The 19575-nt window shown below is 40.4% G+C and overlaps 1 protein-coding gene across 3 annotated transcripts in view; it reads right to left on the bottom strand.

Annotated features, from left to right (window-relative positions):
- The window catches only part of RHOBTB1 (Rho related BTB domain containing 1), a 54729-nt gene that overhangs the window by 20944 nt on the left and 14210 nt on the right, over nt 1–19575 (bottom strand). For 2 of the 3 annotated variants that reach the window (XM_056352045.1, XM_056352047.1), the window contains exons 3-4: nt 4478–4679; nt 4017–4120 (exon numbers count right to left, since the gene is read on the bottom strand). In XM_056352045.1, coding sequence (XP_056208020.1) covers nt 4017–4120; nt 4478–4669 — 296 coding nt within the window. In that variant the 5' untranslated portion in view covers nt 4670–4679. Of the gene's footprint in view, nt 1–4016; nt 4121–4477; nt 4680–10012; nt 10132–19575 lie in introns of all 3 variants that reach the window. The other variant, XM_056352046.1, reaches the window with a different exon arrangement.

Below are 19575 nucleotides of genomic sequence, written 5' to 3'. Positions count from 1 at the left end.
GACAGAGGGCACAGATCAAACCAAAGGCAAACCAAGCAACTCTGCAAAGACACCCACCTCACCCTAATCTCACTGAACAAGCTGAATGCAAATACCATTTTACATGAAATCTGCTTGGGTTTTGTTTTTATAGAAATATCATCAATGTTGCCCTTTAAGAAAAAAGAAACAGAAAACAAAACAACCCTAAAGAGATTGGTGGAAGTCTTTAAACACCAGTGACAAACCCCTATCCTCACGGACCCTCTCCAGCAGTGTTTGGAAGCTATATTTCTATGGATTCAATTACACTGAAGTAACTGGTTAAGGGAATTGTAATCACACAGGAAAAGACAAATGCATGTGTTCGTCTGTGTACATACAACACCCACAAGGCTTATGAAATCCATTCACAGCAGAGGAAACACTCTAAGCGTATTTTAAGAGGCTCTGCCAGCAGTCTCACAGCAAGCTCATTCACATTTGTAAGGCACAAGGAAAAAGCTGGTTTTTGCCCATGCTGTATGAACAGATTTTGTTTGGTCTACAGCTCATATTTAAGTTGCAAGTAAATAAATCATCCTGGTTGAATTAGCTGACAAACCACATCCATGGTACTGAGAATAAATATTTCACTGGGACTGAATTAACTCTTTGCAGATTGGTGCTCATGTTTACACATAGCAGAGCTGCATGTATAAAAAAATCAGGATACGTAGGATATTAATCAAATTGTGGTCAAACATGTTTACTTGAAAAAAATAAAAAAAAAAAGGATGCAAAAGGAAAAAAAAAGTGCAGGCCAGTCTTTTTCCCATCTTGCTTTTAGAATTAGTTTGAACGCAATGATATGTTGACATTCTCATTCAAAACCAGATTGGACAGGAGGATAGAGGATAACGAATCCTGACAAGTTGAAATGTAAATTAAGATGTTTTCCTGTCTTTACACATGCAATTTTGTACCTCCCAGGGAAACTGGTACATAATAACCACTTGAGCTTTCTATGAAGTTCCCACCTTATTTGCAGGCTTCGAAAATGCAATAGCACTGAGACTAGATTGTTATTATACAAAGAGGTTACTAGGAGCTGGAAATCGATACGCTAATCATAGCAAAGAGATTGTCATTTTGCAATATTTTGGAGGGATTTTGCATCAAATGAAACCTCATGGGACAATATCAACAAATGCCTGCTTGGCATCACATAATGCCTAAGCTGAACTGAACATGATACTTCCAAAATTGAAGCACACACTCTAGTTTAAGGAAAGAAAAACATGTCATGCTATAAAACTATAGCAAATATTTCCACAGGTCCTTCCAGCCACATCCCCCTCTCTCCCTTAAGCTGTCAGGAACTGTTCTCAAAGCTCCTGGAGGACTGTGATTATTAAACTAAACACCACACAGTAGAACACAAGCTGCATCTCACTCTCCATACTCCCATTTTAAAGGATGGCAGTAGAAACATTAACTATTCCACCTTCAGTAGCATTCAAATATGTTTCTCTGCGTCACAGAAAAATAGTGGAAAACACATTCCTTTTTTCATTCTCCTTTCACACTTCTGTCTGTGAAAAATAAAAAAGGATTGATCTTTGCTGCAAGTCCTATTAATCGTTCACCCTGTCATCCATAGCATAATCTATTTATGCAACTTTTCTAAAACTGTATGGAACAATCTTTTCCAATGAGCAACAGGTGAATTAATGACCTACTGGTTCTTGTTACACCACATTTCAGACAATTAGAGGTACTGGCTGAGTGTTTAGCTGAAATAAGCCTTCCCCTGCACAAGGGGCATATGCATAAAAAATTCTGAAGGGAGCCAAAGGGTTATATTATTATATGATCCTTCAGACAATCAGAAACATGGGGCACTTGTAGGTGTAGCCTTGAGCAGTTTGGCATAAAATATGCCTTTTACTGTACTGCAAGATTTGACTCAGCTATGAGTAGACTGTAGTTTAAAGTACAGAGGTTATTTAAAATGATTTGCTATAAATGTGAACATTCATAGTTCATAGATTTCCAATCTCTTTTTTAAATGCTAAAATAGATGAAATACCAAATAGTTTTAAATGAAACATTAGTACCTTGCAAAACAATGAAGTACCTCATCAGTGCTCACAATCAGGAAATTTTACAACTGGAATTCTATTTATAAAAGAGTTTCTTTAGATTTTCCAGTTACTTTCTGCATTAACAGACTGGCAGAAAAAACACTGACAGAATGGTAGGTTTCCAGAACCTCATTTTAAAGTTAATCAGGGTACAGCAAACCCGATTCTACACAGGTTCAGTTCTGCTAACATCACAAATGAATCACTGTGTTTATATGCATAATCCCACAAGATCTCAAGTTATTCACGTCCTCCTTGGCGTTTGCAGGATTAGAATCTAAGTATCTTGCTTCTCCCCTCTCCAGTCCTGTCAGTAAATGTGGGATCAGAGTTCAGAACATGCCTGATTTTGTGCTCTTAATCTCTAGTAATCTTCTCAGTGACACAGTATCTGTTGCAGAATATCAGAAGGACACATCAAAGAGGAACAGTTAGTGGAAATGTTAAGTTTACAGCCATATTTATCAAAGTAGTATCCTGCCAAAACAGTATCTATTCACATACTCAAGTAGCACCACATACTAAGGGCAATGTAACTTCCCTCACTCACAAAGTTTATTTACAAATGGTACAGGTTGTGTAGCCCAGATGTGTAGCTACTTTAGCTCCCAAAACAAAATTCTGGGTAATTCACAACTCTGAAAACACAGCTAATACAGTGCTGTGTACAAACTGGGGTTTGTACAAACAGCCATACGGAGTTTTACAGTGTGAAAATTTAAGTGCTGGATTCAATCAATGGAATCCCTCTTCAGCAGTTCTAAAGGGTAGAGAATAGAAAAGACTGTCATCCTTTGAAATAACTTGTTTCATCAGGTAGCACAGACAGAAAGAAAACAGTGTGACAGTACATTTTGGCAACATGGAATCCAAACCTGGAGAAGACACTCTCCAAAGGGTGTTTCCAGCTGGAAAAAATATCTGTCTATGGAAGTTTGATCATCTGCAGTGACTGAAACAGGTATCAAAAGGATGTGAAAAAGTTCAAGAAGGTGAAAAATGTGCAAGGAATGAGACCTTGCTCAAATGTCAGTTATGAAAATATCTGTCCAAAATCCATCTTCAGTTCAGTATTTGCCCAACACAGGTAATCTGTTCTCATTATATGTGTATTCAAAAGCCTGTTACTCAGCTGTTCTGCTGCCCGTGCTGCCACAAAGCCAGATCTAATTATCATTAAACAAAACAGAAAGACTATAACTGGCTTCAGTCCCTGTTGAAACTATGCTGAAGTCATATTATACATGCTGGAAAAATCTAGATTACATTGATTTTTTTTTGTTTCTTTCTGTTTTGGTTTGGTTTTTTTAGAATTTCTGGGGTTAACTGATTCACTAGCAGACTCTTGATACTTACAGGAGAAAACCCTTTCCTTTCCTCAGCTTTAAGAAAATACAGAAGAGCCTCACCCTTCATGAAAATGGCTCTGCTCTTAAGGGTTTAGCTGCCCATTCAACATCACAGGCTTATCATAAAATAAATATTTCATTGAGTAAGAATGATATTTCCCAACATCTCTCCTTGTTAGTTGCCTGTTAGGCAATTACATCATATGCTGCTTATACAGGCAGGGAGTGCTGATGTTCAATTTTGTAAAACTACAATCTTATTTCGGGGAATGTTCTTTAACATTTGAAATAGGACAGCAGTTGTTGACAGAGCTTAGCAGGCTGTTCAAGGAAATGTAGCGTAGTAAAACTATGCTGCTTTTTAAATATTTATATCTTTTTAATCCTTGCAGTAGATAATCCTCTTTGCAGCAGGCAGGAATATGAATACCCTTGATTGTTTTTAAGTATTTGCTTTTCAATATTAAGATTTGCAATTTTTTTCTGTCTGAAAATTTTAGAATAGAAATAAAATAGAAATAAAATAGAAATATTACTTAAAATGTTGCTTGGATCAATTTACCTTCCGTAAGCAAAACGCCTGTCTTTGTGGTGGTCCCCAAATGTATCCCATAGCCTGAGAGAAACACTCACTTCATCCACAACATCTCTTGAGCGTTCAAGGACCTAGAACAGAACACACATAACATTCTCTTTCCCTCCACTAAACAAGTACATTTCTAATTTGTTCTGTAAGAAGGTCCAAAGCATTCTAGAACAATAGCCTACCACATATAGTTTTCAGCAAATGCTGTATTTCATAAAACAGGCAGAATATGTATCTTGCTAAAAATAGGTTTGATAAAAAAATTACTTTGGAATAAGAGACTCGGGGAGAGGCATATCAGAACATGGCTGCAGTAGAGACCACACTTAAAATACTTGTGAGCTCATTGCTGCACCCTGACAAAGAAAGACTTGTCAATAAATAATAGTACAAGCTCACAGCATGTGCTCCGTATTTTGTACACCCGCAGTCCTTACCTCTTGGCAGACACGGTACTGATCAATGGCCCAGACAGTTGGTACGTGAGTTGCCAGCAGCTGATACTGAGTCAAGGTTGCATTGCATGCTCTTGCACAAATTAGACGAGTCTTTCCCACAGCATTATCTCCAACCACGACACACTTGATAGTTTCAACGTTGGGTCTTTCGTAGTCCATGTCAGTGTCCATTTATCAAAAACTGTAACAAGACAGTTAAACTTGTTTTCTATTGCTGTGCAAAACCAATGCTATTTAAAATCAGAGCCTTCTACTTCCACTTCTTCAGAGATGTCTGAAGAGAACTAACTTAAGGAATAGCTTGTAGTAAACTGTACCAAAGCAAGCTAGCCGTCCCTTTAAATACTACACAGTTATGTAAATACACAACTATTTTGACCGCAGTCCTTTTATGCTGTTCACATGCTATTTTCACTTTGGTTTCTGTAAACACAAGCCTGTTTGCTGAAGTTAGATCTTGGTGAAACAAGGACAACTAGCACAAACTTACCTCTTGCTAATACTTTTTATGCCAAGGAGGAAAAAAGACTGGACATCAGTGCATGTAACCTGAAGGATACCAGTATAAACCTGCCTTCTGTAATCTTGCCCATTCAGGATTTGATTTAGGGCTGTCCAAAAAATATTGCTAACAGCAAGTCACACAGATGGTTTTAGTTATATGCACACAATAAAACTGACTTGTAAGATGACTCCAGAGATTCTGTTCTCTACAAACCACAACTCCCATTATATCCTGCACGTATCACACACTCTTAATTTTCCAAGGAGTAATTTCTACAGATCATGGACTAAAATGAAACAAAACAGCCCAGTAGGAGCTTGTAAATATACTTATCTATACCTACAAATTATTTCCCACATGACAATGGAAAGTGAAGAGAAGGAGATTTTTGAAGATACTATCCTCTTGGAAAGTTATTATTGAAAAATATTTACTTAAATCTTCTATGGCAACGTCTTGAAAAAATGTCTGGATACAAAAGTAGGCTGGAAAAACAGATATTTGGAAAACTAAAAACAACTCCTGCATGTTTACTAGTCTGTAATTTTCATATAAAGGAATGTGGTATTTTCATAAAGAGGAATGTGGGATCATAATTTGATTTTGGTTTTCTAATGTCTAGTGGTCTGCTGAGCAATCTGGTGTTTGCCAGAAAACTGTAATCAAAGAGGGAGAAAAGGGAAAACACAAGGCACAAACAAGTTCAGGAAGGCTTGCCTAATAATTACTTCAGCAAGGACACTTCGCAATGTAATTGACAAAACACAGGTCATCATCTGGAGTGATGGTGTCCTTTTTCCTGAGGAGAAAGCACTACAGATAAAGAAACCAAATTATTTGGTTTAATACCTTTTTTAATATTCACATCTCATTCGCACATAAATACAGAATACATATTAACTGTCAGGCTAATTAAGATAATAGATACAAGCTGTTTTGGTGTCCATTTTTCACTGTCAGAGGCCTATGTTCTGATTTAAGAAAAAACATGCTTAGTAATCACTCTATTTTAGCCAAATACTCATTTTAACTGCATTCTTTCTTTAAAGCGATGTAAGGCAAGAAACAAAAATCAGTGTTAGTATTAAAAGTTACCCATTTAGATAAAATTTTGAGCATGGACTGCATGCTAATAGCTATAACGGTTAAGGTACTGCTATGATTTTTATTTATGTGTGGACGGGAGGAGTTAGGGACCACATAGACAGTAAGGTGCAAGGGTAAGTTTATGCTGCTACTGTGTCACACTATACTGTGTGACACACAATGTCACTACTGACTACTGACACACTATATCAATGTTTTCACAGACATTGAATGCTTCTAGAAATGCTACAGCACAGTCTAGCATGCAAGAGTACATTTTAGAGTTGTCCAACACTAGACTGAACCACAGGCCCAGGAACTCTTCATCCTGGCACAAGTACGTGGTTGCACAACTAGAGCTTTGCAATCTGCCAGACGTAGAGCAAATAACATGGCTTCAAACATACATGCACAATATCTACTGCTTGTAAACCTTAATGGCCTTGTGACACCAACCTGCTGTGTTGGCACAGAGGTTTTAGCTGATAAGGAAACAAAGCTATTAAGATACTGCCTTTATCCCTTTATCTGAGTTGCAACCTGCATCCTGAAAGGTTGCTAGTCTTGAGGTAAACGGCTACAGAGACTTCCAGTTATCTGTCTGCAATCCAATCACAGCTACCTGTTGGACGCAAGCTCCCACAAGGCTGATTCCTGGGATGGCCCATGAGCCCTGTACCATCTCCATGAGTCTAAATGCAGGAAGAGAAATGAAAGCTACGTCCTCTCTTCTCCTCCACATCCTTTCCCAGAATATAGTCACAATATAAATAAAAGTACAAAACCAATGTGTTTTTTTCCACATTACAATGAGACATATTTGTACACCATGGCCTAAAGGCAGAACTCTGAATGAGTAGCAAGACCTCAAGAGGTTTCAGTATGTGATCTAAAAAAAGTTTCATTTCAAGTCTGAGAATAAACAGCAACTCCCTGACATAATACGTGGTATTAAATTACTTCATATTTTATTCATGCATGGACTAGACATCACAGATGGAATGTGGAAATGTTTACAAGGCTGGAAAACAAAATGAAGGAGTGTGGCTAGCCAGTGTGTCTGGTCGATTTTAAACTACCAAGCAGAGAGATGCCAAACCAATTTTTCTTACAACCCAATATTCCATTAAAATGCTGTTACACAGATTAGCTGAGGTTTTATGTAACAATCTGATGTAAAAATTCTTCAAAAGTTCTTAAATGGTAGTCCTGCAAGAATGCACTTCAGTCAGTCACAAAACACGTATTAAGTACAGAGTCTGGAAGCTTTTCCAGATTTTTTTGTTTTCCAATTTCCGAGAGGATAAGAAAGCTAGTTTAAAATTAATAGGAAAATCTAAATAAAACTAACAGGAGAAATCAATGCGATTATTGAGAATCCTAGAAGAGGAACACATGAAAATAAAATTTTGAAATTACTATTTTTTTAAATTTTCAATATACTTACTAAATTAAGGCAAAGTTATCACAGAACTCAGACACAGCATACCCAAATGCCCTGATGCAGATCAATGGCAGTCTAATGAAGATACTTCTAGTGTGACTCAATACTGCACAGGACAGAGATTAAAATAAAACTGGGAATAAAAACAAAACTAGAGCTTTGTGGTTATGTTACAGAAAGTTCTTAAATGCACTCCAGTATATAGAGAGTATCTATGTATTAAAAATGCAGATCATTTTAATGTTCACTAGTTTTCAGAAAGGGATTAAAACAGAAATAGCTCCTGAAGAGGCTTGCAGATGGAATCCTGGACATATATTTGGACACCCCAAATAAAAAAAGATGCTAACAATAAATTACAGTATAAAAATTAGCAAAACATGTGGATTAAATGCTTACAAATGTAGCCAGAAGCCTTCTGAAATATGTACAAGTTCTAAAAAATACAGCTACAGTTAGTTTTTTTAAGGTAGCCTCTAGGTTAAGTTTGTGCTAAACCTTTTGTACAATCACACTGATTAAAAATGCTAAACATGTATTTACAAAACATAAATTGAAAAACATAATAATCTAGATTTGAGCTCTGCAAGCCTAGTGACATCTGGGAAGACCAACTGCAACTGAAACAAAACTGCTTAGACAAGACCAAACCAGTGTATATAAAAACTTAATTCAAAAAACACAGCGTAGAATTCCAAGGGCAATGAAAAACTTGCTAAAACCAACCTACAACAGTTTAGTTTACCAACAAAACAGACTAGTGTAAAAAGGAAAGTTACTGAAAGTAGGACCAGTCTCAGAGAGGACACTCAAAAAAAGCCAGAGAAAGACAGAAAGGCCATTAAATGATGAGCATCGAGAAACCTACTGGGGGAACGATCTGATCGAATATGGCTGTTCCCAAAAGAAAGCTGTGAAAGATTCAGCTGCTTAATCCAGTTCTAAAGAAAGGTGAGCAGATGGATGGAAATGAAAAAAAGCCACCTGCAAGAATAACACAGGATCTCAAAAATCTCTTAGGATGTTTCTATTTTTACCTTGTGACCTGTGATTGTTTGCAGATGAAGAGGAGCCAGAGGCAGCCAAAAATCAGGTGATGTGAGTAGACTCAAGATCTAAGATAAAGTAATTTAACTAATTCACTTGACTAGCAGAAAAGAACTATTCCAAATAAAGCTGATTTATTTTCAGAAAAGCATAAGGTTACTGTTCTGAACCATGGCTTGCAGATGATTACGGTCACTGATTTCTTTCTCTGCTGTTTCACCTCAGATTGTTGTAGGGTGCTTGGCTTTTGTTTAGCTTTCCCTCATTGCTGAATGAGTTGTTATTATTATCACTAAAAAACAGTTGTGGTTGCTACAGCATGCAGATCCTTCTGGCTAGTCAGCCTCTGTAATGAAACACTGCCTTTCTAAAGAAATTTTTCAAAAGATCTGTAGATGAAGCATATCACTTGATTATCTAGTCCACCGGTACACAGATTAAACACAATAGACACACACAATCTCTCACTCTATGTATTAATGTAGGTGTACTCACACACAAAAGATAACCAGATCCTAACCATGAACTCGTCATGTTTTAAGAATGCAGTTTAAGATATTTAAAGCTATAATTGCATTTTTCTCTGCTGGAAAGAAAGTGGATCCCTGTGCAGGATTCAAGAATCCACCCCCATGGATCTCACAGCCTATGCAGCTAACTGCTCATTTTCAGGTATTTTTTCTTTCAGAAATTTCAGAAAATGTTCAGATATTTAAAATCATCATTTAACATATAGAAAATATAACTGAGTTTTTTTTCAAAGAGCAGTACCTAATTATTAACCCTTTTCAACAAAACACCACAAGCAAATCACTAAGAGCGTCTACATTAATCACTGATTATGGAATGATCCTGTAGGCGTTTACTTCTTAGCTCAGTACTTAAACACATCAGTAAGACGGAGATAGCAGCTCTTAGCATGAAAACAAGCATGCTACTTAGTTCTTGTGTTAAGAGCAAACTCTTCAGCTGAAGGTTCAGAGTGATAAGATGTAAGAACCTTGACTGCAAGTTATTCCATGGGGAAAAAAAAATAAAAATCCAACCTCTCTCAGGTAATCTGACCAAACATGCAAACCAGGAAGTTCCTCCAAAAAAACACCGGCCAACCACAACTGCATCACAATTGTATTAAAGGAATCTAATGAAAAGACACACCAAAACCCACCACCGCTTAATACGAATGGTGTGAGTGGGAATTATTTGAAAAACTCAGGCTACCAGTAAGGTAGTAAGACTATCAACATTTACCCCTGAAAAACACACTCTTTTGAAACTATATGAAAGAGCATTTGTAGGTACTCTACTTTTCAATCTATGCTGGAGATGTATTTTTGAGTATAGTTTTGGAGTCACTCCTTCAGAGGGCCATTACACAATACCATATCAAAAGGAGTATAAAAAATTTTACAAGACTACACAATGCTCTTACCTCTATCCCCAAGTTGCAAAATTACTGCTTGCAACCATGGTAACTGGAAAAGGAGATGCAAAATTCTTCAGGCACTGAAGTCACTATCTCACACTGCAGAATCCCAAGGCACCAGCATGCTGGCAGGGACCAAAGAGCACATGAGCCAGAACAAGCGTGTGAAATGTTCATTCTCAATATATAACCTGCCATGTGTTGCTTCAGAATCTTAATGGATTAACACATACATGTCAGGGGAAAAAGCAGGGGGACTTACTGTTCATTTGTGCAAGAGCACAGAATTCACAGGTAGCTCTGATTTGGGGAAAGGTTAAGGGCCAAAAGGCTATTTAGTGATTGGCTCAATTTAATCAATTAATTTAGGGCCCCACCAAGTATATTGGTGAAATAAATCACAACATGGTATCAAGTAACAGATAAACTATACCAGCTGCTTGAAAGACCATCACAAAACATTTTTTACAAGGTATAAATGAATACTAATATTTTATTAAATTACAGAAGGGACAATGGGGAGATTGCTTTAAAAAGAAAAACTGTTCCTTGCCAGCATCAAAGAACCAGACTGTGACAAAGGGTAATAAGACTCACTAGGTCACCGGGGTACAAAGATGGGCATGATGCATATCAGGCTGGATTCTCATCCAGGATGAAGAGGCATTGCCTTGTTGCCATTATGTGAAGTACTGGCAGTTTACATGGAAAGACTGAAGGAACTGACATGGGAGGAAGAAATTAAAGATTAACCCTGTAATTTATCAACTACTTGCCCTACCTAGCCCATCAACAGAAGACAACAGATACAGCCAACAACTGGGAATTGAAAAAAGCCCTTATGTTCTAAAAATAACCTGATATCAAACATTAGACTCTTGGATCTACCATGGATAGAAAGAGAAGGGTAGCTGACTTAAATGTTGCTCCACTACAGGAGTTGATAAATGAGAGAAACCTGACCGCTGCTGTCCACAAAAGGAAAGCGCAGGTCAGCAGGAATGCCTTTATCTTCCACTAGGGCAGAACCTGTTTCTACCCTTTTTCAGTTGTTTTGGGATAGTTGTGGTGTTCCAGCTTAGAGCCAGTATCAACAAAAAATAAATCCCACAGAACGCTGCTAAAATTTCATACAGGTGGAGAACACAAGTACTGAGGATGTCATCAAGACAGACTCCACTTGGTTTAACCTGAACCAGCTTGTTTCATTACAGTTTTTGGCCAACAAGCATGGGATCTAATCCTGGTTCCTGTCCCTTACTTTGTATTCCCTGCTGGAAGAAAGAAGTTCTCGGAAGCCTCCATTCAGCTGCCATAATCCTTACTCTATCCCTAAAGCTTAAAAGGCAGCAAAAAATTGACCATGGCCACACACAGAAATGAAAGGAGCTGCCTCTAAGGAAGATGTAATGTTGAAGACAGAACAGACATCTCTCTGTTTACCTAGAAAACTTCTCAGTCAAATCATTACTACAACCTCTTTAGAAACTGTAGAGATAGAATAACAATAATTCATGGCTTGTAGTATCAGAAGCCTGTCAGCCTGCTCTTTCTCACCCTGCTTGACTCCAGATTTGTTTGTTTCTAAAGACTAATTAGGACCCTTCATCAAGTCCAACCTACCTCTGCGATGACACATCTTTTGATCACTAAGAATGAGCACTTTCTTAAATGACCAAAAGTCAGAGATACTAGTAAAACACAAATTCTTCCCACATTACTGTATAAAACAGGCTGCCCTGAAGCTCAATAGCTGAGCTTGAGCTGATTCTTCTGAGCCTCCTGAAAATGTGCAGTCCACAAGGACCTGTCTTTGCGTTATACACAGTCTGTCAGACCACATAGAGATCCAAATGCAAAGCTCAGCATTAGACATGAACAATGTCAATTTTCTGACAAGTTCTGGAAGACCTGATTGGCAGAAATCAACAAGCTAATTACTAATTATGTTGAGCAGCTCACATATTATTTTGATTTTTTTTTTTTGTGGCATGCCTTGCAATATCCTTTGTTATGAGATCATCTCTCTAGAAATTGATCTATACAGCAGGTGAAGGACATCTAACTCCTTCAGATCTTGTGGGTGAGAATCTGTGATGTTTTCTATACAGGGAGAGAGCCTGCAACACTGCCACCCCTCCCTTCACCAAATTTTCAGTCTACCTCAAGAACCAGCCACAACACAGGGCAGTCCCTTGCGCCTCCTTCTGTTTCTTTCCTGCTGTGCAGAGAAATGTGAGGAAGGCTGACCACACTGGACCCACCTCAAGAAAGAGGGAAATAACCCACTGCTGGTACATGACTGATTTAAAGCTCACATTTGGCCTTTGCAGATGCATTTTGTTAGGATTACCAGATACAACTGGCTGTTCTTTCCATTTACCAGAGATGACCACAGCAGGCGCAGGGGACTGGGCAGTGACCAAGATCTGGCATTGCTGTGGATCATAATCTCTCATATCATCACAAACTGAAATTAACTGTGGCTGACATTAATAAAAGTGGCTGAGAACCAAGTAGCTGAAGAACAGTAAATACCCGTTGATGGTGATAACCATCACCAAACAGCTGGTACTTTTTATAAAGCAGCCACCCATAAAATGCCATTGTGCATTGAGTCCTTAGATTAGACCTCCTTCTGCAACAAAAGATTACACTGCAGAGGCAGATTAATGGTGTACCTCTACTGGTATTTTAGTTCAGATCAAGAACACATTTTTGAAGCAAATAGCTCATGCTTTGGTTCACATCAGGTGCAGCCACAGAGTGCACAAACTGAACTCCTTTCAGACAAATCTGAAGCGAAAGATGTGCCACCCACCAGTAATGAGCAAACATTCAGTCCATAGGACCAGATTTAAAGGTAATCTGAACACCCTTTGCCCCCGAAACATGTGCAGTGTAGACACTGGGTCCACAGCACCAACTTTTTCATCCCCAGGTCCCCTGCTACTGCATCACATGACCCACTAATGTGGACACATCATCAGATGCTCTGGCTCCTGGTTTGTTATTTGGAACAGGATAACTGGGGCAAAGTTGCAGCTGAATCCTTAGTGACTGCAATGCTCAAGAGTATTTGCGAAAACACATAAAATTTGAGATTAAAGGGGGAAGGATCACTGGAAAAGCCTGATTCAACACTACTGGATTTCATGGTAATAAACTCCATGAAATCCCTGATTTGACTCTTATGTAATTAAAAGCATCAGAAGTTTGTACAGCATTGAACTACTGAACTGGCATAGGTTGTTACTGATTTTACACATTTATAAAGATAGGTGTTGACATTGTATGCTCTGTTTTGTAAGGACATTATTCTGAGCAGTGCTCCCAACAGTACAGAAGGAAAAAACCAAACAATAACCACCAAATGAGGCATTGTCCCAAATTTTGCTTGGGGAAAATATTTATCAAGTTTTACTAGAGCTACAAAGAAAAATATTCCAAAGACACTAGTGACCTTCTAGCACAGAGAGCTGTTGAATTCACTTTCTGTTCTTGTTTTCCTTCCAAAAGACAGAATCAGGCTCTTGTTTCTTGAACTTTATGTGACATTTCTCATGCATTTTCCTCTTTGTTAATCAGCAACGTTAGAAAGATACTATATGTGATTTTATTCACTCCCACATGTGGATCATTACAAGGAGAGTGAGACCTCATAATGACAGCAGGTAAAAAAAACCCAAAGACCTAAACACTGACTGGAATAGTAAATACTTCAGGGTGGCAGACCTCAGATAAACGCTACTTTCAGATCTTGGGTCAAGTTCTGCATTTATGTCTCAAATGCAAATTCAGCAACATTAACTGAATTGTGTAGAAGGCAATTAGATGTGGAGTTTACTTGTAATGTCTAGTGCCACAAAGAGACTCATTTGCAAAGAAAAAAATTTAAAAAGGAGAAAGAAATGCCATCTTGTGTCTCTCATGTCAGACAGAAAGGAAGGAACAGAAAAGCAGAATGGTGTAGGATGGGAACCAAAGGGAATCCATATTTTTATTGCACAAACCTACCTTCAGTAACAAAGGGCCTAACTATCACCACACATACTGCAGGCCGCACCAATTCCAGCTCACACACTGTGCCACCATTCACTCCGTCAGCACAAGATTTTGTGCTTTTATGGAAAATCAATCAGTGATCCAAGGGGGCATTCACACCAGTCTGCCTAGTCTTGCTATGAGCTGCCCTGCAAATCTGCTGTACGCAGCAAGGGCTTCTCAGCCTTTCCTTTCCCTCCCTCCCAAGCACATACTTCATTCTACGTTTGTGTACTCTTCTAGCACGACACATGGGAGTAAGGGAGAAGCAAGTTAAACACCTGTTGCTCCTTTCCTACTTCAAGGCTTCTCTGTCCTTTCATCTCCTTCAGCACAGGGCAACATCTGGATGCAGAACTTATGCATTTTTCCAGTCAATAAAATGTATTAGCAAAGAATCAAACATCAGGATTTACTAGTCAAGTGATCAGGGCTTCATCTCAGCCTAATGCTCTACAGGATTTGTGAAGCTTGGAGTTTTAAAAGGGCGGGAATTTTAGAAAGCTCCCCAGAGCTAAGAATTGTTGTTTATTTCTTCTTGGATAAAAATACTTCTACACCTCTGAGCCTGCCCCAGATCTTATGCTCCTTAAGTATTATGTCACTTTAACAAAGAACTCCAGCACAAATATCAAACTTACCAAGTTATTTCCCCCTGTTAATAGCATATAGATACATTGTATACCTTAGACACAGAATCAGGCATACAAATCCAATATGTATATAAAAGAAAAGCATAACCTAATGGGAGAGGATCTTAGAAAACTATTGAAAATAAATCAGTCTGTTCTGTTTCCACGTACTGTGACTCCTTGTCCTGAAATGCAAATACAGCCTGTACAGAGATATGTGCTGTTCAATTGCTACTGACACTGAGCACTCACATGGCAACTCTTTAAACATAGTCCTAACAATGGTGTTTTTCTCCCCACGTGTTTTATTTTTGCCTAGAAAGACCAGCAGCTTAAGAACTCGCCTCAAGCACACTGAACAAACTTCCACCTCAGCTTCTATTACAGATCAAGCTGAACATTTGGCTTTGAATCAGCGGTGTGTCCTGAAATAGTACACAAACTGAGGATGAACAAAGTCATTGAGAATATTCTGGCATCATTTCCTTGCTCTCGCTGTGACCATATGCAGAGTTTCAAGGGCTTTCTTTTATTATTATCATTTATTAAACAAGTATATTGCTGCCTTGAGAAGCCTGAGCAGCGCCTTGACCAAGAGAAGGCAGCTGGGAGCTCTTGGGCTGGTCTGCCTCAGTCCGTCCGGTGACTGATTTCTCTTTCCTCTCGACGTTGGTTGCTACAACACCCACTGAAGGCTGACTGGAGAAACTAAAAGTCCACTAACGCCTGTCTCTACAGCCCCTTTCCAGGGCCCCCAAACAGGTCCCGACACAAACACCTGACAATCTGTGCGCTGGAAGACCCCCCAGCCGCCTCCTGCTGTTGTCACAGCAACCCACAACAGACTCCACGGCCACAGCGCGCGGAAAAGCTGCGGGAGAAACAGGGAGAAAGAGAAATCCTTCAGGTTTTTCGTAAAGGACACTGAAGCACCAAGCGCCAGGAGGTTTCTGGTTCCCACACACACCGTACCCGCTATTTGTGCCTTGCACCGTGTGGCCTCGCTGCCAGAGGAAGCCGGGCAGCTCCACCTCAGCGAGGGCTCTGCCTGTCCCGGCCCGGGGACCCCGTCTCCTCTCCCCCGACCAGCCGGGCGCGTCCCGACGGGCAGACGGGACGTGCCGGGCGCTGCCACCGGCGCCCTGGGGAGCCGCTGGCTGCCAGCCCGACCCGGCCCTGCACACGCAGCCGCGGAGGCTGCGCCGGAGGGTGGGAGGACGATCGCGCCCGGGCGACGCGGGACCTACCCGGGAGGGCGGGACGCCCGGCAGCCGGCGTGCTCGCAGCGGGGCTGGCCCCCCGGCCCCGGCGGGGCGGGAAGGGGGTGACAGCCGCCGCCGCGCCCCTTTCCCACTGCTCCTTACGGCGGCGGGGCAGCGCCAGCAGCCGGCCCGGCTCGGCAGGCGGGCAGCATGCCGCCGGCGCTCTGCCCGCCCGGCCCGGCCCACGGCGCTGACTCGGGCGGCCGGGCAGGGCACCGCCGGCAGGAGCCGCGCGCTGTGACGTCGGCAGCCCCGCGTGCTATTTTTAGCGCGGGGATTGGATTTCATTCATGAAACCGGGGCCGCGCGTAAAGGGGCGGCGGCTGGCGCCGCGCCCGCCGCCTCGGCCCATCCCGTCCTGTCCCGTCCCGTCCTGTCCCGTCCCATCCCATCCCGGCCCGTCCGGCGGCGCTGGCCCGCTGCGCACACAGCGCGCAAGCGGGGCCGGCTGCGCGGTGCGCGGCACGGCTCTCTGCCCCCGCCTCGCAGGGGAGAGGGCCCGGCACGACACTGGCCAACAATAAACGCACCTGTAGAGGCACACTCCATACATACTGCACACCCATAAACAGTGCAAAGGTCCCGACGGCATCCCTGGATAACCCCCTGCGTTGGGTGCGCAATTTCTTAGTGCAGGTGCTGCTGTTATGCTCTGAAGTGACTTCTCTCCGTTTTCACTAATATTTGAACCCTTCGTGTAAAACAGACGCGCACAATTAAACCACAACCCTCCTTCTCTTAAGCTGACAATCTAGGCTTGGAGTTTTCTAGCTAGCGAAGACAGCTGGAGGCAGCACTCACAGCTCAGCCCAGGTTCCCTGCTAAAACACTGCTCTCCAGCTCTTCAGTACCCCACTTGCCACCAACAAAAATGTAAATCACCATTGAGGGGCACAGGCACAACTGCTGCAGCTCGGGAACATTTTTGACATCATTGTGACTGTTGGAAAGAAAATATTCTCTTACAGCTACCTGGACTCACATATTGCACAGTCTTGCAGCAATACTACAGTCATTTTTTGGAAAGCATGTTATAAAGTTGTTCCAAAAACACCACTTCCAGTAACAGGTTAACAGCATCCAACTGCATTTGGTTATAGTCAATTACTTACATTTTTGAAATACCCAGAAGCCAAATTTACATTAACCAGGTCAGACTGAAACAATTTTCAATTGAGTACATCTATGTCAGAGCAAATTACAGATTGTGACTTCGTATCACAGGAGGCCAACTGGGTGCAGAAGAACAACGTGCATCACTGCAAATATTGTTACTTTCCTAACTGCACAGAGTTTGGATGGTAAAGACAAATGGATTAGAAACTGAAAAAAAACCTCTCAGCATCTGCTTGCAATCAAAGAAATATCAAATTGGTAATGCAGGCAACAAAAAGTAAAAAAAGATGTCAACAGATTTAAAATTTATAGTGTAATTACCTTCTATTTTTTAAGTTTCAAGCTCTACATGAACTACTGTTTCTTCCACAAAAAAAGGGCTAAAAATTTTCATTCTATGCCAGAACAACAATCCCTGTGTATTCACCTGTTTCTAGGACATATGACTTTTAGGAAAGCAATAGGGCCCAGGTTCATCCCACTTGGTTCAGAGGGCTGAGCAAAGCAAGGTGATAAAAAAGTGTCAGAGCGATAAAAAGGGTATTCCTTTTATTGGACTGTTTCAGTATGGCAGGTCTTAATTCCTTATTGGTACCTTTTTTCTACAGTCTAAATGGTCACTTTCTGAAGACAAATGACAGAGCTGGAACCCCATGTCACTATTTAAACATACCCAGACTATCACTGATGCAAACTGAGTGAATGTTGTTGTCAGAAAAGGTAAATTAGCATCACGTGGCAGAAAACTGGTATAAAGCAACCAGACATGCTCTGATACAAACTCAAGAAGTATTGGACTACAATAAAAACTAAACCAAAACAAAACCCAACACCAAAACACAAAAAACCAAACCAAAACAAACCCAAAACTCCAAGACTTTTAGATCTGCTTGCAAGCTTGTTACAGAGCTTTTCTACAGGAGTAAAGGAATAGGGCGGGAAGAAGGGAGAAGTGTTATTTTTAGTGCACAACAGTAAATTTAGCAACAAGAAAGATTAGTCAGGTGGTTAAAATGGGAAAAAGAGAAACAAGGCTTAGTTTTTGATGAGGATAAAGAAAAGGTTTCAAGTTTCTCTTTTTTTTCTGTTTCATCAAAGGGTACCCAGAGCCTGGAGGCCTCTGCAGCTGTGGAAACAGCTACATGCTACTATGTAGTTTCCATTTTAATGACTGTCTACAGCAACTTTTACTATTTAGTGCCTTCCCACCACAAATGTATAACTTCTTACAAAATTCAGACTGCAGCTTTTCCAGCAAAGTATAAAATAAAACCCCAGGGCAGTCAGAAGCTCTCTGTTCTCTGACACATATTCCTATTGCATTGTATTTACATTTTCCCAAACTTTTCAACAAACAATTGAGTTTTGACCATAAACTTGAGTGACATACCTTGAGAAGTGTCTGGAATGGATCTCTAATAAGGTGTAGAGCAACTGACAGTTTCTAGGCTCTGATACAAGAAAGCATAGTAATAAACCACAAGTATTCCCACTGACTTTGCATAAGCATTAAAAATTTATGAGTGGTAAAGCTTTACCCAATTAGATGCTTAACTATTCCAGGTAGCCACATTGGATTTTTCTTTTTTATTTGTTTGTTTTCAGGAAGTATAACAGCTAGAGGAAGGGAGAAGGAAGTGAGTTCCATCTTTGCGAGTAATCCTAAAGGACATGGCATTGGACCGTGCTAGCATTTAACTACAGTCTGCTTTTGCCAAGTCTAAACAGCTTTCCAAAACATGATTATGGCCTGCCAAGAGTGCCCCGTCATTGCATCTCCATTATGTGCTTTAAACACTGTCACACAACTTGGAGAAAAACTGGATAAAACGCAATATAACAAAAATCTAAAAATGCATTCACACCCATGGAGAATTGTACTTAGAATTATTTCTGTTTTGCTAAATCACAAAACACATTTGGAAGTGAAAATGTAAAGGTACATTCCCATATGCTCCAACATCTTATTTGTTACTCTAGGACTAATTTAACCTTTTGTTTTTGAGAATAGATTTCTCAGATGATTAAAAAACATCAGGAGAGAACATCAGTTGTACATAAAACGTAACTGAATTTACAAATAACATTTCTGCTCCTGGATCTGGAGAGCTAGTATAACTTCAGAGGCTGCTCCAACATGCAGTGTTAGCAGAACTCCTTAGGGAACTGTCTACCAGCTCAGAAACGCTGAAGCTCAGTGCCCTCAGGCCTTTCCATCCTCTGCACTCCTGAGACACCAGAGAAAGGCTCAGGAGTAGATAGGTTGGGAAAATACCAGTCAAGGATAACAGGAGCTGTAGGAAGAGGGAACTATATGTACTTACTTCAGCTTCTTTGTCAAAACTTCTGCAAGAGGAGGAAATGGACTAGCCAATGCTTCTTACCACTCCATCATAATCTAAGTTTGCTGTATCTGCAGAAGAATGGTAATCTAAGCATGGGAAGCCTGGGGTTTAGCTTTTATGTTACTGTTTACCAGCCTTCTGAGAAAGTCTACATCCCAGACCCACACACA

Source organism: Falco biarmicus, chromosome 9 (genome assembly GCF_023638135.1).
Source record: "Falco biarmicus isolate bFalBia1 chromosome 9, bFalBia1.pri, whole genome shotgun sequence".
NCBI lineage: Eukaryota > Metazoa > Chordata > Aves > Falconiformes > Falconidae > Falco > Falco biarmicus.
Note: the sequence above shows the minus strand (reverse complement) of the source record. Positions and strands in the feature narration are given on the sequence as shown.